Raw genomic sequence first — 22050 nt, 5'->3', positions numbered from 1 at the left:
TACCTAGGAGGGACTCTGCCTTCCTGGCGTTCATAGCCCAAGCTGGGAGATACCCTGCAAAGCAAGCTGACAGAAACCTCATAGGTACCAGAGAGGGAACAAGGGGACCCACTTTAGCTCCAGCTCAGGGAAGCCCCTCTGAGGTGCTGACAATCTAGGATGAAGGGCAGAAGGGAAGTATGTTCTAGGCAGAGGGAGCAGCCTGTACAAAGGTACTGATGAAAGACACCTGGTATGGGTGAGCTTGGCTGTTCTGTGCTGGGGTGGCCACAGTGGTGATGGAAGGAAGAGTGGGTGGTAGATACTTACTTAGAGTTGATAGCTTCCCTGTGAGTCTAGAATCCGTTTAGAGAAAACAGCTAGTTGACAAGATGGGGGTTCTGTCTTTTTAAAAGGAATAATTTTGTATTTGCTATCTGTGTGTGTGTGTGTGTGTGTGTGTGTGTGTGTGTGTGTGTGTGTGTGAGTGTGAGTGTGTGTGTGTGTGTGTGTGTGAGTGTGTGTGTGTGTGTGTGTGTGTGTGTGTGTGAGTGTGTGTGTGTGTGAGTGTGTGAGTGTGTGTGTGTGTGAGAGTGTGTGTGTGTGTGTGTGTGTGCGCGCGTGCTCGCGCGCGCATGCATAAGCACACACACACATGTTTTGGTATCTACAGAGGCCAGTAGAGGGTGTCAAATCCCTTGGAGCTAGATTTATATGCAGTTGTGAACTGCCCAACATGGGTGCTGGGTACCAAATTGGTCCTCCAAATGAATGGCAAGTGCTCTTAACCACCAAGCCATCTCTCCAGCCCCAGGACAGCATATCTAAATATAGTCTGTTTACTCCAGCAGCCATGAAGCCTGCCAGTGTTTTAGCACCAAGCTAGTATCCAGGGATGAATCCCTAAGGGTCTCAGAGTTCAGTAGGGGGGGGGTGATGATGGCAGTGAGAGGACTGAGGGTAGGATAGGCAACACCAGGGTGCCCATGGCAGCTGGTTGGTTTTGGGGTCCCCATCTCCACCTGGTTTCAGAAGAGGAAAGTTGAAGCTTGGAAGCAGTTCAGTGAGTGGGTGCTTGCCTAGCAGGTGCAAGGACTGCATTCTGTCTCAGCACCACAAAATCCAGAAGAGAGAAAGAAGACTGGGGATGCAACTCAGAAGCAGAGGTAATCCCACCAGGGAGACAAGGCCAGAGAAAACAGATAGTGACCAGGGGTGTGGGATTCCACGAAGGTGAAAACTCCCCAACAGGCAGTCTCAGGGCAGGAGGCAGAAGGGGCAGCTGCCTGTCACAGGACTAGGGAAGAGCATGAAAAGAAACGGTGGAGTCCACTGACATTGAACATCACTCTGCTCTACAGAGGTTCTCCGAATACTGGGTGGTACCCTCAGACCACGTGGACCTTGTAAGGTGCAAAGCAGGCATCACATTTTAAAGTGAGAAGAAAGGATGTGGTGATGCATGAAGGTGATGTCAGCACTGGAAAGGCCAAGGCAGGAGAATCAAATTTGAGGTCAGCCAACCCTTTATAGCAAGACCTTATTTTAAAAAACAAAGGGAAATTAGGTTGGAGAGATAGCTCTGTGGTTAAGAAGACTGGTGCTCTTGCAGAGGACCTGGATCCAGTTCCCGGCACCCAAACAGCTGCTCACAACCATCTGGAACTCCAGGTCCAAGGGATCTAAAGCCCTCTTCAGGCCTCCATGGGAGCCAGGTATGAATATGATGCACAGATGTAAATGCAGACCAAGCACCCAGACACATACAACAAAAACAAATAAATCTTTAAAAACGGAAATGAAACTAAGGAAGGGAGCTGATAGGGTTGTTCAGTGGGTAGGGCATCTGCCATCAAGCCTGATGAACTGAGTTCATCCCAGGACCTGCTCCTACAGGTTGTCTTGTGATCTTCCTACATGTGCCATGGTGTGAGCATGTACATACACACAGACACACACACACACACACACACACACACACACACACACACACACACTAAACCAATAAATGCTTTCTTTAAAACACACACACACACACACACACACACACACACACACACACACAAAGAAAGGTGGGGAGGAGAGGAGAATGAGCCAGACTTGGCTACATAGTCTCTTCAAAGCCAGCCTGGGCTACACCAGACTGGGGCAGGCAACACAACATGCTTCCTGGCTTGGGTGGAGTTTCATCCTCTCAATCACTGATAGACCCAAGGCCAACCTGGGCAGCTCCAGTGTCAAAGATTAATTCATCAGAAGGAAAGTCTGTTAATCATTACTGAAGCCCACAGATGACATGGGTGGAACACATCTGGCTGAGATGAGGAGACCAACTCAGGGAACACTGGGTAGGGGACTGAAGGTTCAGGTCAATCAAACTAATGGACCAGGAGTGAGTGAGAGGACTTAGGGAGCAGTTGCCTCTAGGGGGTGAGCACCAAAGGCTTTCTAGAAAAATCCTATCTGGGTATTCTATCCTGCCTAGGTGACTGTCCACCAAAGCAGATTCACAGGGGTGAATTCATAGATCGAAGCTACTTCTGGGCTCTTTCTGTGAGTTATACCTTGATAAAGCAGTCCTTCAGATCAGAAGGACTGACAGGGCCAGTGTATGACAGGCTCACTGGTGAACAGGTGGGAGGGCGGGGTGGTCCAGTGTGGGCACTGGACAGTTTTGGAGAAGGAACTACAAAGGGACACTGCTCCCTCCTTCAGGCTTGTTGTCTACAGCAGCAGACATCTGCACACAGGACACCTCATTGGACAGCTCTGTCACAGGGATATGCAGGTCATGCCCCACAAAGACAGGGTAGGGGAGTGACTGGGGCAGGGGCTGGGGAAGGGAGAGCAGGGGGCAATTACCTCAGAGTGAAGGATACTCCTGGGGAATGGGGATGATGCCAACTTTGTCCTTGTTGCCCTTTAAGCAGTTAAATTTGTTACTCAAGTAAACTCTCAACAATTACAAAAATTAAAACTTCAGGAAAATGTTTAGGCAATGTAAATGAATAAACAATGATGCCTTCTGCGAACAAGAGCAGGAGGAAGGAAGGGGAAAAAAGAAGGAGGGGGAAGGGAGAGAGGAAAGGTCAGAGGAAGGAGGTGGTTTGACCCATGTACTCTTCAGACAGCGGATGGGCTCTGGTGCCTTTAGTCCCAGCACTCAGGAGGCAGAGGCAGGTAGATCTCTTGGGTTCAAGGCCAGCCTGGTCTACAGAGTGAGTTCCAGGACAGACAGGACCACACAGAGAAATACTGTCTCAAAAATAAAACTAAAAACCAAAAAAGTGTCTGCTGTTTTTTCAACTTCGTTTTGTTGAAGTTGAGAAGCAGCTCAGGGTTGGGGTGTTGTTCAGTGCCGCTGCACCTGCCATCCTTGGGGTGTTGCTCAGTGCCTCGGCACCTGCCTAAGGTGCACACTGTCCCGGGCCCATCTCTAGCACTACATACACATGCACAGGCAGACTGTTACTTTGAGTTCGAGTTATTCCTCAGGCAAACCCTAGGGGAAGCTTGAACTTGCACATACCGCCCCCCCCCCCCATACACACACGAGAGAAGGTTGGCTACCTCTGTGGATAGATTCTATGGGATTTTAATGTCCCTCGTCATATTGTTTATCTGTCCTAAAATGTTAGTAATGAGCTCACACTATGCTGGTTGTGAGGAAAAACAGACACAGCCAAAGAAGATGATTTGCATTTAGGAAACAAACAAACAAAACACCATTGCAGGGCACCAGGAGAGGGTATAGCAGAAAAAAAAAATCATAGAGGCATGTTGGGAGGACACAGGCATTCTGAGTGGTGAGGGATAGAGGTTATGAAGGAGTGCTCCAGGATCCCAGGCAGGGGGAAGGTGACCCCATTCCTGAGTTCCTGCAGAGCCATCCTGAGCTAGGACTGACCCCCTGGGTTTCTGACCCCAGTGTCCCTACTTGCCACCTGCCACTCTCACCCTGTCCTCTGGACACTCTGGCTGTCTGTAGACTGCCCCTGGGATTGCACATCTTGTCTGTCAGAAGTGGTTGTGGAAGCAGGAGCAGCCACAGCAGAGGCTAGAGACAATAGTGGGGCCTCACAGACCATGACTTCCCCACTCTCAGTCTGCCACTGCTCAGGGCTGGCTCTTAGTCACCTGGTGACCAAGATGCTAAATGAAATGCAGCTCTTGACTATACTTGAATTCCAGATAAACAACAATCCACACTGTAAGTGAGCCCTGAGCAGTACAAGGGCCCGCTGACACTCAGGGAGAATGTACTCTGAAATTCAAATGTAACCCAGCTTCTCAACTTACTTTCTTTGTCCAGTTTAGAAATTCCACTTGGTGCTGGCTGTCACTGACTAGTCCCCTGTGCTTTAAGCACCTCAGCTAGAAGGCTAGAAGAGGACTTACCTATCATGCCCAATGCTCTGGGTTTCCTCCCCAGTGCTGGAGTTCCAGGTGGCAAAGGGAAGAGAGAAAGAATGGGAAAGTGACATACATTCCCCAGCAAAGAAGGCTGCAGACTGTGTTGTGACATTGGAGGTATACAGGGAGAATGCCCCTGATATCCCCGTGGAACCAGGGCTGTTCCTGCTGGGTCCTGGAACCTTCAACACCCTGACTAGGTGAGAGCTCCTACCCTTTGAGAGGGAGTCAGACAGTGGAGACATCACTCAGTGAGTACAAGTGCAGATGCTACACCAGGTTAGCCCCCTAAGAGTCATCCTCAAGACCTGAAAGCTCCATCCACGGGATGTTCCACCCACAGGAAAGCTGCACTCTGGGGAAGGCTCTCCCCAGATAAAAACGTTGTCCCCCCAGAAGCTCTGCCTATGTCCTTGAGGACCGTATAAGCCAAAGAACCCCTCTACTGTGATACTAGGTTACCAATTCACCTCTCCCATTTTTTCTACCAATTTCTCAGTCTGTGGAAGACCCAGTGCAGGAACTCAGCATCCTGTAGGCCCTGTACTGGATAAATCTCCTCAGCCACAGCTAGGCTGAGTTAGTACTGCAGGTCTCTGCTCTCTAGATGCCAAGACCTGTGCTTCTTATAGCAACCACAGAGTCTTCTGGATGTGGATGACCCTGGGGCTGGTGTTACTAGGTGAAGACCAAGATGGAGAAGGCCCTGACGGGGAGAGCTGGGCACTCACACTCTGCATCTTGGCCTCGGTGTCCACAATGTTCCTCTCCACCTGGTCCGCATTCTTCTGTAGCTGCTCAATCAGGTCAGAGAGTTCCTTGTTGGAGATGCTGTGGATGGAAGGAGCAGGAAGGAGGGGCTCAGTGCAAACCCCTAGACTCCAGCATCTCAGGCTGGCCCACCCTAGGTTTCAAGCAGGATCTGTTAACCCAGCCAGTCATCCAGGAGCTGCCTTGTCCCCGCAAGATAAAGCCACTACCACAGACAGTGCACAAAGCAGGGTACCAGACCTCACTTTGTCTATTGGATTTAAAGCTTCTATTTGGTCATGTTGTCAAAACACGGATCTTTTGTTTACATTGGAACTGAGACATAAATGAGGGGACCCAGCTCTTCTTGTGGCACTTGGCAAGTTGGAACACTTAACCCTTAAAGCACTGTTGACGTCTGTAAAAAATAAAATCACTATGAGTATTAGTGATAGTCCTTTGGGTTCTTATTGTAGATGCCGCTGACGTGCATGGCCCAGCAAATACACAAAGACATTGGGAATGGACTCCCTCTTGTTGACCTGGTTGTATCATGTCCTGTTTGTGGGCCAGACACATAGCAGGACTGCCCTTATACCACCTCTTTGTGTTCTGAGGACTCCATGGACACCTTGAATAAACTATATGACAGCCACAGCTGGTTGACATGGCTCCTGAAGGCAGCAGAACTGTTTGAAACAGTTTTGCATTAGACTTTTTGATGTCATAAACTTGGTGAACTCAAGATGACCCTACAGCTATTCCTACCCAAGTCAGAGCAGGAGCACTTCCCTTGCATTCTATCAGAAGACTACTGTGATTGGTATTAAAAAGAAAATGCAGTGATTGGAGCAAATATGAACCTTCATTTGCATACAGGGTATGCTGTGATTGGTGCAGATGCCTCTTTTGCTTATATAAGCCAGTGTTACCTCACTTGGGGAGTTGGCTGGAAGGTTCCCTTCTATGTTGCCTTCCCTGAAATTGTCAGATTAGGTATCATTGCAAAAGTGAGGAGCCCTGGACCCCAGCAGCCCCAACAGCTGATGAGAATGGGGTTAAGCCACAGAATGGTGGTTAACAACCGCAAAAGGAACAATGGCTGTGACATGAGGCCACAGTAGTGCTAGGCTGTCAGGGCTGAGGAATTCTGGTTTCTTTTCTCTTTTGGTTTTTCAAGATGGGGTTTCTCTGTGTAGCCCTGGCTGTCCTGGAGCTCACTCTGAGACCATGCTGGCCTCGAACTCAGAGATACACCTGTCTCTGCCTCCTGAGAGTGGGGGAAAAAAGGTGTGGACAAACTTGGGTCTTGGCCAGAATGTGCAATAAGGGGAGGCTACAGGGAAAGGTAGGTCCTGGGTGCATCTTTTGGGTTAGGCTGGGGCAGGTGGAGCACTAGATACTCAAAGTGACCCTCCTACTTTGGGAGGGACTGAGGATCCTATGCACTGCTGCAAATCTCCAGTCTCCAGAGCCCCGGACACTGTATACTATTGCTGTTTGTTTTTCAGGTTCTCCTGGGTACTTGGATACCCACCAATGGTTGGGGACTAATGAGATGAGCAAAGCTGGGGGCAGAAGTGACAGTAGCAAATGGAAACTATGACTGCACCTGTCCACCTCCTCAACTTTGCCAAGGGCCTGCCCTGTGTCAGGCAAGGGCATGTGGGATGGAGACTCACAGAGAACAAGACTCAGGCACACCACTCCTGCAGAATCAGTAGAGGAAGCAGCTTTTCCCAAAGAAAGGCCCAGGAGCCCTCATTTTGTATGTCACTCAAGAACTAACCTCAGTTAGGAAGCGTCCCCCACCTAGACAAAGTCACAAGCCAATAACAGGCTCTGGGAAGCCCAGCAGTAGACCCTGGTGTCTGAGGGGTGAGCCAAGAGGGATCACAACAGGGGAACTCATGCTAAGCTTCCCAGAGAGGCAAGCTCAGGGCCCACCCTGCTCTCCCATTCCTCAGCTGGGTAGACTGTAAGAGAAGGAATCCCCTGACTCCTGCTCCTGTCACTAACCAGCAGCCCAGCCCATCCACTGCCTCCAGAGATGGTGAGACCCTCCTTGACATTCTCCCACCAGTGAATTCGAGCCACTGTCAGGACCTCCCAGCTCCCCTCGGGGAATGTGTCATTGTCACTGGTGGAACTCTATCACTGTTCCAACAGAGATCAGCATACAGGATGGGGCACAGAGAGTTGGGAACCAAGAGGAACCAGCTGGAACTTGGGCAGTTCCAGGCAGGAAATGTGCCTCAGTTTCTACATCTGTTGAATGAGGATGAGCACAAAGGCATCCTGCTTGTCTGGCATTGGCTGAGTGGCTGGCCAGACAGTAACATCACCTCTGCATCATTCTCTCACCGTGATTAGGGAGACTTGTGTAGAACTTTGTGGATGAAATAAGGCTCAGAGATGTCAAAACACTCTCCTGGAGTCACACAGCCTGTGGATAGAGAACAGCAGTTCTCTTCCTAAGCACTGACAGCATGCTACCTAGATGGATGCTGCAAAAGCCATTTGACCCAACACAGGGCAACAACATACATCATGATAACAACAGGCGCCAATACTGACTTTCTGCATGCCAGGTTCCTACTCCCTTCTGACATTATCTTCTTAGAATCCTGTAATTAGCATGATGGCGAACCATATTATTAACCCAACTTTATAGATGTAGAAAATGAGGACCAGAGAGGTTAGGTAATCTTCCCTGAGTCACATAGTAATTACATGACAGAGCCAGGATTCCAACTGAGGTGGTGCCCAGAGTCCATGCCCTTAATACCTCCATTTGACAATCTTGTAGGCCATATAGCACAGTTCATACTTAATAGATTGGTTTAAGATGCCATATGCTCAAAACAACCACATTTTGAAATGGTTATAATGGTTATAATAATAATAAAGAATAATAATAAAGAAAACAATATCAACTGATTGCCGGGCACTGGTGGTGCACACCTTCAATCCCAGCACTCGGGAGGCAGAGGCAGGCAGATCTCTGTGAGTTCGAGACCAGCCTGGTCTACAAGAGCTAGTTCCAGGACAGCTTCCAAAGCCGCACAGAAACCCTGTCTTGAAAAACAATATTAACTGCTAACAAGGACATGGATAAATCGCCCAGCCTCATGTACTGCTGGGGGAACGTGAAATGGTGGAGGGAAGGGAGGAAGTTGGAAAAAACTGAACACACAAAGTGCTTTTTCAGCACTTAGGAGGTAGGGCTGCAGCATCAGGAGTTTAAGGCTATATAACAAATTTGAGGCCAGCCTGGGGGTATCTGAGGCCTTGTCTTTAAAAATGAAGGACTGGAAACATGGCTGAGTTCGGATCTCTGGTAAGGATCTGAGTTAGGATCTTAGTCCCCATGTAAGAGCTGGCACAGCACCACATACCTCTGCAACCCTAGCACCAACAAAGGCAGAGACAGGGGGATTGCTGATGCGTGTTGGCTGCCAGCCTAGTGGGGGGGAGAGAGAGAGAGAGAGAGAGAGAGAGAGAGAGAGAGAGAGAGAGACTTCAGGCTCATTAAGAGACCCTGTCTCAATGAAACAAGACAGAGAGTGATAGAGGACTTAAGGTGGCCTCTTGTGACTGTACCTGCATGTGCTCGTGTGTACACACACACATACACAGCATAGAATAAAGTCAGGTGTGGTAGCGCACACCTGTGATCCTGACACACAAGAGGCAGAGGCAGGAGGATCAGGAGGAGTTCAAGGTCATCCTCCAATATGTAGCAAATTGGAGATCAGTCTGGGCTACATGAGGCCCAGCCTCACAAATAATAAATAAATAAATAAATAAATAAATAAATAAATAAGTGGAATATGGTGGCACACGCCTTTAATCCTAGCACTTTGAAGGCAGAGGGAGGTAGCTTTCTGTGAGTCCAAGACCAGCCTGGTCTACATATCAAGTTCCAGGACAGCCAGAACTACATGGAGAGATCTTGTCTCAAAACAAATAGGGAAATAAACCAATAGCTGAATGTAGACTCACCATTCAGCCCAATGCGTCCTCACTTCTGGATCTAAACCTCAGGGAGAGACAATGCTGCTTCTGTCTACCCAACATGATTCACAACAGATGAGAATCTGAAACAACTCAAATGTCTATCAACCACTGAACAGGTAAGTAAAACGTGGCCCATCTGCATGGCTCAACTACAATACAAGGAAAGCTCTGACACCTGCTATGACAAGGATGAACCTGGGAACAGGACCCTCAGGGCAAGATGCCAGATGTGAAAGATGCATGGATGTGAAATTTCAGAGTGGAGGAATCCCCAGGAGTAGAAAGCAGATTAGATAAGGCTGGAAGAGGGTTCAGGAATGCTAAGGATGGGGGTGGGTGGCGTTGGGATTGGGAGTGATGAAATGTTCTAGAATTACTTGGGCTGTTGCTGTACATATCTGTGAACACACTAAATCTGTGAGTTGTATCCCCTGAGTGAATGAATTACAGAGTTAGTGTATTTTGTCTCAAAAAGTTCTTTCTAGGACAAGATCCCCTGAACAAATTGGGAGCATGGGGGGAGGGGTAAGGGAGGTAGGAGAAAGAGGAGGGGAAAAGAGGAAGGGGAGGAGGGCATGAGGGATCAGAAGATTGAGTCCGGAGAGGAATAGAGGAGAGCAAGGAAAGAGACACATCAATAGAAGGAGCCACTATAGGTTTAAAGAGCAATCTGGAGCTAGGGAATTGTATAGAGATCCACAGGGATGACCCCAACCAGGAATCTAAGCAACAGAGGAGAGGCTACTTTAAGTGCCCTTCCCCTATAATGAGACTGATGACTACCTTAAATGCCATCCTAGAGCCTTCATTCAGTAGCTGATGGAAGCAGAAGCAGAGATTCACAGCTAAACACTGAGCTAAACCCGAAATCCAGTTTCAGAGAGGAAGGAGTGATAAACAAAGGGGTCAAGATCATGCTGGGAAAACCCACAGAAACAGCTGACCTGAGCAAGTGGGAACTCATGGACCCTAGTCTGACAGCTGGTGAACCAACATAGGACCAAACCAGGCACCCTGAACATGGGTGTCAGCTAGGAGCACTGGGCAGTTTATGGGGCCTCTGGCAGTGGAACCAGGATGTATCTCTAGTGCAGGAATGGACTTCTTAGCGTAGATACACTGGGGGAGGACCTAGGCCCTGCCCTAAATGACTTGATAGATTTTTTTTTGATGATCCCTCATGGAAGGCCTCACCCTCCCTGGGGCTGGATGGTGGATAGGTGGGGCGGGGGGGAGGATGGGAGGGAGAAGGAGCTGGGATTGATATTTAAAATAAGATTGTTTCTAATTTAAATAAAATGTATAAAAAAATCTTTCTAAAGAGATGGCTGGCTAGGCATAGTGGTGCACATCTGTTCCCAGGGACTGAGGCAGGGGGATTATTGCAAGTTCAAAGTCAGCCTGGGCTACATAGGAAATTCTACAGTGTGAGACTGTGTCTTAGAAAAAATCAACAACAGATAAATATCAACAAGATATTTAGAGTGGGGGCTGGAGAGATGGCTCAGTGGTTAAGAGCACTGACTGTTTTTCCAGAGATCCTGAGTTCATTTCCCAGCAACCACATGGTGGCTCACAACCATCTTGAATGAGATCTGGTGCCCTCTGCTGGCATGTGGGCAGAAGACTGTACACATAATAAATAAATAAAATCTTTAAAAAAATGCTCTCTTAAAAAAAAAAAAAGATATTTAGAGTGAGTCTGGGCTATGGCTCAGTGCATGAGGCCCAGGAATCCACCCCTGCAATATAAACAAAAGTCTATTTACAGTGGTTAAGAATATGTGGTAGGGGTGAGACAGGGTCTCTGTGGTCAGACAGGGTCTCTGTTGTCCAAGTTTGGCTTTAAACCCCTGGGACAAAGGGACCCTTCTACCTGAGGACTGGGGCTAACACAGGTGAAGGTACCCACTTCTAGTATTTAGCACTGTCAAAAAAATCTGTTAGTGGCTCTGTTAGTGATAGTAGTAAGTTAAGTTTATATTGTCAGCATGGCTGGTGTTTATTTTCCCTGCAAATAAGCAAAGGTTTGGGGGATGGTGCCATGTGACTCCCTAATTGGCAGCTGTTGGACTCTGGCTTGCTGCCTTGAACAAAAATACTGTCAGTCAAATAGCCAGAGGAACTGCCCTCATGCCAACACCAGCCAACTAGAACACTCCATAGTAGACACCTTTAGAAAACCACTCATTGATCAAAGCCAAACGCTCCAGCCCTGAAGGTTTGCATGCTGGCCATCTTTTGCTATCACAAGCTTCAGTGAACTGGAGCTGACCTTGTCTACCCAGGTAGAGGGGAAATACTCCCTGGATGGCCTAATAGAGGGATTTCTGTGATTGGTGCAAACACCACCTTTATTTTCATGTGAGAGGCTGTGATTGGTGCAAACATTCCTCCTCCAGCTACTTAGCCATGCTTGCTCTAGTGGTCTTGGGAGACACCCTCTTGTGCTACCTACCCCCCTGCTTAGGACTGGTGGGGCTGAGTAGCAGAAGCTGTAGAAGCCATCAGTGTCCCTGACAACCCTAAGAAGCAGAGCCACCAGGTCAGTGACCAACAGAGGCAGCAGGCATGATAGCAGGAGGCAGATATATTGTGCTGGGCCCAAATGGCTACATACCCCAGACTGACCTCAAACTCTTCTGGCTTGGCTTCTCAGGGACAGGCAACAGTCACCTGGAAGATGCCAGTGAAAACTTCTGTCACCAGCCAGTGCTGAGCAGGGCCCTTGTACATATGACACTAATCAGGAATCCTGAGGCCCTATAAAATAAGTGGCATCATTTATTTTAATTTTTTTAAATTTATTTTTATGTGTATGTATGTTTTGCCTGTATGTATGTCTGTGTGCCATGTGTGTATATTGCCCATGGAGGCCAGAGGACACTGCATCATCCAGAACGGGAATTAACAGACAGTTGTGAGCCTCTGTGTTGTACTTGGACTCCAACCCAGGTGCTCTGAAAGAGCAGTCAGTGCTCTCAACTGCTGAGCCATCTCTCTAGGACAGCATTGTTTATTCTGCTTTATAGAAAAGTGATGAGAGTTAGAGCTGGAACATTCTGTGCCTTTGCTCTTCGGGTTTGGGGTCTGAGTAAGAGAGCAATGACCATGTGTGTTGCTGTGAGAGCTGCAGTGTTCCCTGCCAGCAGCACAGGAACATGGGGGTGTGACCCACAGGGAGGGGCATGGAACAGGCCTGGCAGGTTGGGCTTTTAATCTCACTGATGAACCACACTGGGCATCTACTCTTGATGGCCTCAATGGAGGTTGAGATACAGCCCTTCCCACCACCTTCATCCCAGTTGTCCCACCCATAGTTGGCAACCACCTGGTTGGAACAGGGAAACTGCAGCACTCCTAACCACTCATGCCCAGAATAGAGCAGGGCTAGTAAGTACCCCAGCCCCACTTCCATGCCCAGAAGTTGGGAGGGGTGTGAGCAGTCAGGACAATCAGTGCACATTGTCATTTGAGGGTGTCTCAGAGCCATCAACTCCATCTGCCCATTGCCCGGGCCATTTTGGAAGTAAAGGCACCACCCAGGGTCACATGGAGGACAGCTGTGGAGGAGAAAGACCTGCATCTGGAACTAGATAGGGCCTTATATATCCTAGGAAAGTGCTGTTCCCCTGAGCTACAGCCCCCAGCCTTCTTTTTAGTTATTTGAAGACAGGGTCAAAGTTGTACAGGCTGGCCTTGAACTCACTGTGCACTAAGGTGAGGCTTGAACTTTTGACCCCCCTGCTTCAGTTTCCCTGGTAGCTGTGGTGACAGATCTGTAACACCACGCCCAGTGAATTGTTTATCCCATGACCCTGTTTCATCATCCTTACAATGGGATCAACACATCCTGCCACCTAGTTAAAGGCTGCATCTGACATCCAAACTGAGTTTCAAAGACATTTATGGGGCTTGAGGACTGAGCTGGGGGTTCAGAGCATCATCTAAAGGCAGATCTGTGATCATTTATACTCCTCAGTAGAGTACTACTGTCTATCTGACCACACAGGGACATCAACATGCTCCTGGAATGCACATGGGTGGCCTGGCACCTCGAGAGTAATAAGGTCCCTGGGGTCACTAGTTCTCTGCAGTATCCCTCCCTCTATGGTTGCCATTAAAAAAATGGAACTGAGACTGACACTGCCACCATACTGTGTGTGGCTTTTGCAGACAGACCCTCCTCTTGGGGGTGGGGCTTGAGCTGGTCCTGTAAGCTAGGTTCACAAGGCCAAGATGGTACTTAGCAGGGGGTCCTGATACTTGTTACTTGTCACCTAAGATAATACCATGTCACTTCTGGGGTTCCTGCCCAGTGACCCCATGATCTCCATCCCACAGCTCAGCCAACACACATGCCCAAGTTGGCCAAGGCCATGAAACAGAGACAGAGGGACTTCCTTGACAGCAGAACGAAGGACCCTGGGAACTTGATGCCACCAGGGGCCTGGGAAGACAGTGACATTAGGGAGGAAACTGGAGAAGTTAGTACAAAGCTCCATTTCCCTTAAAGGGACATGTTCCTTCTATATTTCTGGGGTTTCCAGTAAACTGAGAAGGGCTCAGTGAGACTCATCAGACACCCACCTAAAACAGTCAGGGGGGCCATACTGAGGCCTGAGAAATACCACCTCACAGCCTTGGCTCAGACTCCATCAAATGTGAAGGAGCAGGGTTTTGCAGGCCCCAGAAATGGCCCGTTCAGCCCAGGACTGTGGGTTGGGACTGCCAGCTGGGAGAGTCCTGCAAGACCAGTGGGGCCCTCTCATGTCCCTCTTCCTCCTCTTAGGACAGAGTGAGGCCAGGCTGGCTAGGAGGCTGCTGGTGCCTCCTTGGGGACTGTTCTGGCTAGTTAAATCACGAGAGAGGAGGGAACCTCAATTAAGAAAATGCCTCTATAAGATCAGGCTGTAGGCAAGCCTGTAAGACATTTTCTTAATTAGTGAATGATGGGGGAGGACCCAACCTACTGTGGGCCCTAAGTTGGTGGTCCTGGAGTCTTAAAGAAAGCAGGCTGAACAAGTCACATGGAGCAAGTCAGTAAGCAGCACCCCTCCATGGCCCCTGCATCAGCTCCTGCCTCCTAGTTCCTTTCCTGACTTTCTTCATGAAGGAGTCTGATGTGGAAGTGTAAGCCAAATAAACCCTTTCCTCTCCAAGTTGCTTTGGTCATAGTGTTTCATCAGCAATAGTAGCCCTAAGACACAGGCAATGGGGACAACTAGGCATAACCAGGGCTGGGTCTGAGAACATGAGGACCTGACAAGAGCCAGATCTGGGGAAAGGAACAGGAACAGGTATCTCTTTGTGTCCTTAGGATGTATCTGGAGCAGAGCAACCTAGGGGGCAGGGCAGGGAACCACAGACTGGTTCTGGCTCGTTAGTTCAGTAGCAACAGCCTGGCCTGCTTTATGCTGGGGACTCAGTGATAGTCCCTGCAAATTGGGAAATTGGAATTTGAGCTCTGTGCTATGTGATCTCACAGCATGGCCAGGACAGCCCATAATCCTGTCAATACCAGCAAAGACACCCATCAGAGGAGCCAGGAACAGGGACATCCACAGGGCACACTCATACACAAGCACTCTAGGAAGGGACATAGGTGTCTTGAGAGACACTGACTCCCATCCTATTGGACCCTTGACCAACTGCTATTTTATGTTGGACCCTTTTCCACAGCTGGGGGTGGGGAACAGAGCTGTTTGTTAAACACACAAGTCAGTCAGATGCCTGGGTTCCTCCCTTCTTGTTATGTGTGACTTAGCTTCTCTGATCCTTAGTTTTTCCATCTGTGGAATGGGAATAGCTAGGATAGAAGGCCTGCACTATCAGGGGTCATTCACACTCTTTCATATGGAGTCTCCCAAGCCCAACATGGAAGTCATGTGGCCTGGATGGGGGCGGGGGATGTGACTCCAGGAGGTTTCTGTGTATAGCATTGGGATGAAGCAGATGAGCAGTCAGTGCATCTGTCTGCCTTGCTCATGGTCTGGTACCTATGGATAATTGATAAAGTCAGTATTTGCTCCCTGGCACCCACTCCACCTTGACACACACACACTGGCCAGGCCTTTGCCTCCAGCTCCTTGACAAGCTGATTCCCATATGATCGGGAGCTTCAGCCGTGCCTGAGTCCTAGTGTGAGTAAAGAGGGCCAGCGTATGACAATGTGCTGGACACCAGCTGCAGCATCACAGGACCCCAGGACACAGGGCAGAGACGGCGACTTGGCTTGTCCCCAAACTGAGAGAACAGCCTTTTCCCCCAGAGCAGACATGCTGAGAGTCAATTGCTTCCTAGTGACCCTGGAGAGGCCAGGTCTCCACCACCACCCCTCCCCAGCTGTCCCTGCCTGCCCAGCATGTCTTTGTTCCCTGCCTCTCCTTGTGTAGATAGAGGCAGGGTCTCGGGCATTTGGCACTCCACTCTTGCCATAGCCACCTGACTCTCCAGGTCTGAACCAGTGCCCATGCAACAGGCCTTGGTTCTGTGTCAGTTCCTCCCTTTTGGGGTTAATTTGGTCTCAGTGAATGTTGGGTGTGTGCAGATGGGGAACCGTTGGAGCAGGAATGCCTGGAACGTGGGAGTGCATACCCACCCCTTCCCAGGAACCGCTCACCTCCCCAGAGCCTCCTGCAGGCCATAGCCACAGCCACAGCCACAGCACATTCTAGGTCCCACCTGCCATTCTGGGTCTTACTGGCCTGTGCAACCAGGGATGAGCTCACTGGCTCCTGGGGCATCAGGTCTGAGAGACACTGACTTGGGTGTGGTAGAGCTCCCAACCTGGTCTCCTCTACACAGTGACTCAGAACGTGGCTGGAATGTCAGGAGTTAAACACAGAGCATGCACCAGGTGCTGATTGCCTGCTCAGCCTTTTCATGTGTCACAATTTTCATTTATTAAAACCCAAAGACCTGGGGCTGGGTGGTGGTGGTGCATGCCTTTAATTCCAGCACTCAGGAGGCAGAGGCAGGTGGATTTCTGTGAGTTTGAGGCCAGCCTGGTCTACAGAGCAAGTTCCAGGACAGGCTCTAAAGCTACAGAGAAATCCTGTCTCAAAAAAGAAACAAACAAAAAACATCTAAGGGAAGGGTAGCTCTATAGAGTTACTGGGGCTAGGCTCTTTTTTTAATTACATTTCATTTCGAAAGTGTGTGTGTGTGTGTGTGTGTGTTGGTGGAGAAGAGTGGTCATGTTTGTGGGTGTGAGTATGCCTGTATGTCCATGTGGAGGTCAGAGGTCAACCTCAGCTGTTGTTTCTCAGCTGCCTTCTACCTGTTATTTGAAGCAGGCTCATTTATAGCCTGAGACTTTACTAAGTAATCCAGGCTAGGTGGCAGCATCTTCCACCTTCCACCCACTGTCACTGGGACTATGGATGCTTGACACCACACCCAGATTTTCACGTGTGTTCCGGGGACTGAACTCAGGCCTCACACTTGTATGACAAACATTTTCCTGACTGAGCCATCTCCTCAACCCTCCTTTGAGTTTTGGTTCATTTGAGTGTGTGTGTGTGTGAGTGTGTGTGTGTTGTTTTTGTTTTTGAGGCAGAATCTCATTATGTAGCTCAGATTGGCCTTTAGCTGATGATCCTCCTGCCGGCCCCCCTCCCCCCCCCCGTCTCCCCGTTGCTGGAATTGCAGGGGTGCACCACCTCTGCCTCCCTGTTGCTGGAATTGCAGGGGTGCACCACCACATACTACTTTTCAGGGGCCTTTAATTCCAGGCCTTTCTTGTGTTTGGGGCTCCGTCAGCAGCGTTGAAATGAGCAGGCACTCTGTAAAACATCAGCAACTCCTACACTCACTCCTACAATCACTCCTACACTGCTACACTCACTCCTACACTCACTCCTACACTGCTACACTCACTCCTACACTCACTCCTACACTGCTACACTCACTCCTACACTCACTCCTACACTCACTTCTACACTGCTACACTCACTCCTACACTCACTCCTACACTCACTCCTACACTGCTACACTCCTACACCTCCTACATCCCCACACTCCTACACTCCTACATCCTTTTCCAGATGAAGTTATCTGAGGCTTTGCAGACTTTAGAAACCTGTCCAAGGTCACACAGCTAAGAAACTGTGGTATCAGGATTTGACTCTAAGCAGCCGGGCTTCAAAACAACCTCCCCAGTCCAAGGGGGACATCAATACTAAACCACACCTACCCTACCCCAGACAAAGTGACAAGGGACACCAGGGACAGAAGGGTGAGGCATTCACTACCAAGAGTGACAAGGTAATTGACATCTCATTGGCATCTTTGTCAGTACAATTAATCCCAGGTAACAGGCAAGGTAACAATCAGTGGTGGTAAACTGAGGCTGAGTCATTCTTGTAGATGTGACCACAAGGGACTCCCCACCTGTTCCTCTGAACAGGACTTTCAAGTGCTAGGAACCAGCACCACAGGAACCTGGGCCACACACCCCACCCAGTGATGACACAGGCTCCCTCTGACCCTCAGGCCACCTGCCAAGATGGGTGTCATTGGCTCCCATGGAGGTGGAATGCTGAGCTTCAGAGATGGCTGGTATGGTGGGGGCCTCATGATTCTAATACAGCTGCACATCTGTTCCCAGAGGGTCAGTGGAATTGCTTTGTGGTGTTTTTTTTTTTAATGCAGTTGGTATTGTTTTTATTCACTTTGAGGCAATCTTCCTATGGACCTAGACTGAGAATTACAGCAGCCCAGCAGGTACTCCATAGACATTCAATAGCAGCTCAATACATTCTACTCCTGCTCCCCAACCCCTTGCCATCTCCCTTCCCCTGTCACAAACCCTGGGGACAGGACTTTGACCATAAGCCCCTGGAGATATGAGCTGTAGACATGCCATTAAACGCCTATATCCCAAGCCCCAAGCTTATGCAAGCCCGGAATTAAGGGTTATAGAAGGGCCTACCCTAAAGATGAGTAAATCTTTATTGTTCTAAACCTTATAGGTTAATAGGAGGGCTAAGAAAACACCCCAGTGATTATAATTAGGACGATTGCCTAGGCCAGGGTATTTTCAGTCCCATTCAGAAACCGAATCTTACTATATAGACCAGGCTGATATTGAACTTGCAGTCCTCCTGTTTCAGCCTCCTGAGTGCTAGGATTACAGGTGCTCTTATGATCTAAATTTAATTGTGGAAAATATAGCTCAATCCAATAAAAATGAGTAAAGAACAAAGAAATAAAAAAGGGAAGCACTATAAACAGCAATACAACAGAGTGTATCCAAACACATTGGTCACTACAATAGACATAAATGAGTTAAACTCTGTAATTAAGAGACTGGGGATCTCATTCAAGTTAACAGAGTGCTTGTCTAGCACACACAAAGCATGGGTTAAATCCTCAGTACCTCATAACTTGGGCATGATGGCTCGTTGTTGTAATCTTAATACTTGGGAAATGGAGGAAGGAGGATCAGGAGTCCAAGATAATCCTTAGCTATGTAGAAAGTTTAAGGCCATCTTGGGCTACATGAGATGTCTGTACAAAGATAGACAGATAGCCCTTTCAGGCTTCCCTGGAACTCACAGAGATCCACCTGATTCTATCTTTCAAGCATTGGGATTAAAGGTGTGCACCACTACCAGCAGTGCAGCACACTTTTAATCCCAGCACTCGGGAGGCAGAGGCAGGAGATCTCTGTGAGTTTGAGGCCAGCCTGGTCTACAGAGTGAGTTCCAGGACAGCCAGGACTATGAAGAGAACCCCTATCTCAAACAAAACAAAATAAAAGATGTGCACCACCAGGCCTGCCTGACCTGTATGACATTTTAAGACATACCTGAAACTAAGCGTTACAAGAATGATGAGCATAAGGAACAGAAGGTGACATTCCAGGAAGCTGCCACTGAAAGGGGAAGTATAATCTACACACCCCTAAAGGCAGGGCAGAGCATGACATCAACATCACCGCTTTGGTTATTCCTGACTGCACTCCAGATAGAGGTAACTGCTCAGAAGGTTCGGACTTCACTAGTCTGAGGTAAGATATATCCTGGTAGACCTCCTCAGGGTATTCTGAAATACAGCCAGGGCTGAGAACAAGGAACTGAAGCACAGCAACTGTTAAAGCTGAGCAACATGGATGAGAAAAATAAGTCTCCACTGGAAGAAAATCTTAAAAGAAAGCCACATACAGGAGGTGGTGTTCAACAAATGCCAGATTGATTAGCCAATTGACTGATCCTTTCCCTACGAGAAACTTTGGTGGTAATTACACAATAAATCCCCCCACACCTAGTTATTAATACTGGGGAAGTAAATCCTATACTGAGTGGTTGCTGGGGTAGTAATTCCTGCTCTATTTTTAAGGCCTGAACTGTTTCTGGCTAGGGAAGGCCGCCCACCTCCTGGCCTCTGGGCATCTGGTTCTCATTACACACAGAGGTCAAGTTGCTTTGGGTCATGAAGCTTTGAAGATTGAAGATTCTATTGGCTATTGAAGATTCCTATGGGTATTTATTTACAGGGCTCAAGCTAACCATGGTGCCTCTGGGCAGTAGAATGTCATTCTGAGAGGTATATCATCATGACCCAGTTGAGCCAGCAGAACAGTACCAAAAAGAAGTGGCCACCCCTATCTGCCACCAGGACTAAGTGGGTGTCCTTTCATGGCCATTTTCACTTCAGGTCTTCTTTAAAAAGAAATCAAAGGTCATTTATATCACTTATCCAGCCCCCCTCTCAGGAATATATAATTTTACTTTTTATTTTTACATATTTATTATTTTTATGGATGTTTTGCCTCTATGTCCATCTATACGCCACAAGTGTCCCTGCTGCTGAGGAAGTCAGAAAAGGGCGTTGGACCCCCTGGGACTGAGTTGCACAAGGTTGCCAACTAACATGTGGTCTTAAGAACAAAACCCAGGTCTTCTGTAAGAGCAACATGTGTTCTTGACTGCTGAGCCATCTCTCCAGCCACCTCTTTTATATTTTTAATACACCTGTTCATCTACATCTAAACATCAGTTATCAATACAATTGCTTCGTGCTTTTCTTTTTTTCATTTTCATTGCTATTGTTAGTCGCTTTTGTTTTGTTTTGAAATAAGGTCTCACTATGTGGCCTAGATTGTCCCTGAAGTCACAGTCTCCTGCCTCAGCCTCCCCACTGCTGGGATTGCAGGTCTGCATCACCACACTTGGCTGCTCTTTGTGCATCTTTAAAACCTACTTATGTCAACTCTCACCTTTCATCACTTGCTTTGCCTGCTTAGCATGACCCCATGAGAGTACAATGTGCCTTGTCAAATCCCCTCTGAAATTATCTTTGTCAAGCCATCTCCTGCCTGCCCTTGGGCTCTGCTTAGATGCCCCCACTCCCCCTCCTTCCTATACTTCAGTACCCAGTGCCCTTCATTGTTACCTGTTGTTTACTCTACCTCCTCCCTAGTCTAGGACAGAGACTGGATGGGGGTGGGGCCACAAGGGTCTAGCCCTAGTATTCCCTTTTCCATAGAGAACTCTACCCCATGTACTTACCTCCTCCATTCCCCAGCCTCTGATCTAATGGCTGCCCCCATTCTTTCATTCATGGTCCGGTGAGATACCACACAAACCCAAATGACCCTGAGATAACCCTGACTTAGGTGAGACAATGGGTTGGGAGGATGGGTGTGTCCCAGTAAAGACGCTTGGGGTGTGTGTGTATGGGGAGGGGGGAATTCCCTGGGAACCAAAGTAAATTGGGAAGAAGAAGCAACAGAAAAGGGAAAAGGGCACTTTAGGCAGGAGGCACAGCCTGGCCAAAGGCCTTGTGACTAGGAGCAGCATGGAGACAGGTTAGGAGCTCATGCAGTTCAGGGTGGCATTTGCTGGCGTCCCAGAACAAAGAGTAAAGTTAAACAGTTCGGGCATTGTCATCGCATGCGGCAGTGGCCATGCCTGCAGCAGGGAGATGGACCACTGGGTTAGAACAGGAATGCCAAAGGGCAGCTGCAGGCATCCAGGGGGCTGTGAGTTCTGGAGGCAGCAGTAGTAAGGAGCCATTTAAGGGAGAACTCAGCAGCAGGAGGCCTCTCAGGCTTAGGAGGCTGAGACTACAAAAGCAGAAAGAACAAAGCCCGGAGGCCAGTTCCTCTTCTGCTGCCTGGACAGGCTGAGGCAGGCAGGAGGGCACAGACAGTGCCAGTGAGGTCCCACACTGCCTACAGGGGATTGCTGTACACTGGGAGTGCCTGATCCCCAGCCTCTCAGCTTTGGGTGTTAACTAACACTTATAGGGTGTTGCCTGAGCTGTGCTTCCCAAAACTCTCTTTCCCTGCAAGGCTGGCCACTGACAATGTTTGCCCACCACCTCATTAGCAGTGCTGTCCTCAGGCTGAGCCTAGCTCTGTCCCAGATCTCTTCATCTGCCAACATCGTCTGCAGAGAGGAGAGCAACCAGACTGGGATGGGAAACTCATGAAGGCAATCCCAACACATGGGGAGCTTAGGCAGCAGAACTGTCATGAATTCAAAACTAATCTGGGCTACATAGTTAATTGGGGTCAGCCTGGGCTACAGAATGAGTTGGAAGCCAGACTTGGATATATAGTGAGTTCAAAGCTATCTTGAGCTACATAGTAAGTTGAGACCCTGCCTAAACAAACTTTCTCCAATCCTATCCCTAAGAACAATGAGGGAGGGCATAGTAGCAATGTCTCTAGAGCTGGAGTCAACATGCTGCCATCTGGCTTCAGAGTCCCTGGACTGGGCTGCCTCCAGCCTCAGGTATGGGGGTAGGACTCCTCCCCAGGAACTGGGTCCCAGCATAGGCCACTTGTGAGAGCCTACGGTGGTACCTTTACATTCATTCAGTGTTTACCTCTGGGAAGTGGAACCCAGTCCATCTGTGGGTATGCTGTCAGAATGA

General features: G+C 48.8%; 1 protein-coding gene across 1 annotated transcript in view; it reads right to left on the bottom strand.

Annotated features, from left to right (window-relative positions):
* The window catches only part of Ppl (periplakin), a 48645-nt gene that overhangs the window by 21757 nt on the left and 4838 nt on the right, over positions 1 to 22050 (bottom strand). The window contains exon 2 of the mRNA XM_035447669.1: positions 5124 to 5223. Within this exon, the coding sequence (XP_035303560.1) occupies positions 5124 to 5223 (100 nt within the window). The remainder of the gene's footprint in view (positions 1 to 5123; positions 5224 to 22050) is intronic.

The sequence above is a fragment of the Cricetulus griseus genome, chromosome 7 (assembly GCF_003668045.3).
Source record: "Cricetulus griseus strain 17A/GY chromosome 7, alternate assembly CriGri-PICRH-1.0, whole genome shotgun sequence".
Classification (NCBI taxonomy): Eukaryota; Metazoa; Chordata; class Mammalia; order Rodentia; family Cricetidae; genus Cricetulus; species Cricetulus griseus.
The sequence above is the reverse complement of the archived record's forward strand: the minus strand, read 5'-3'. Positions and strand labels throughout refer to the sequence as shown.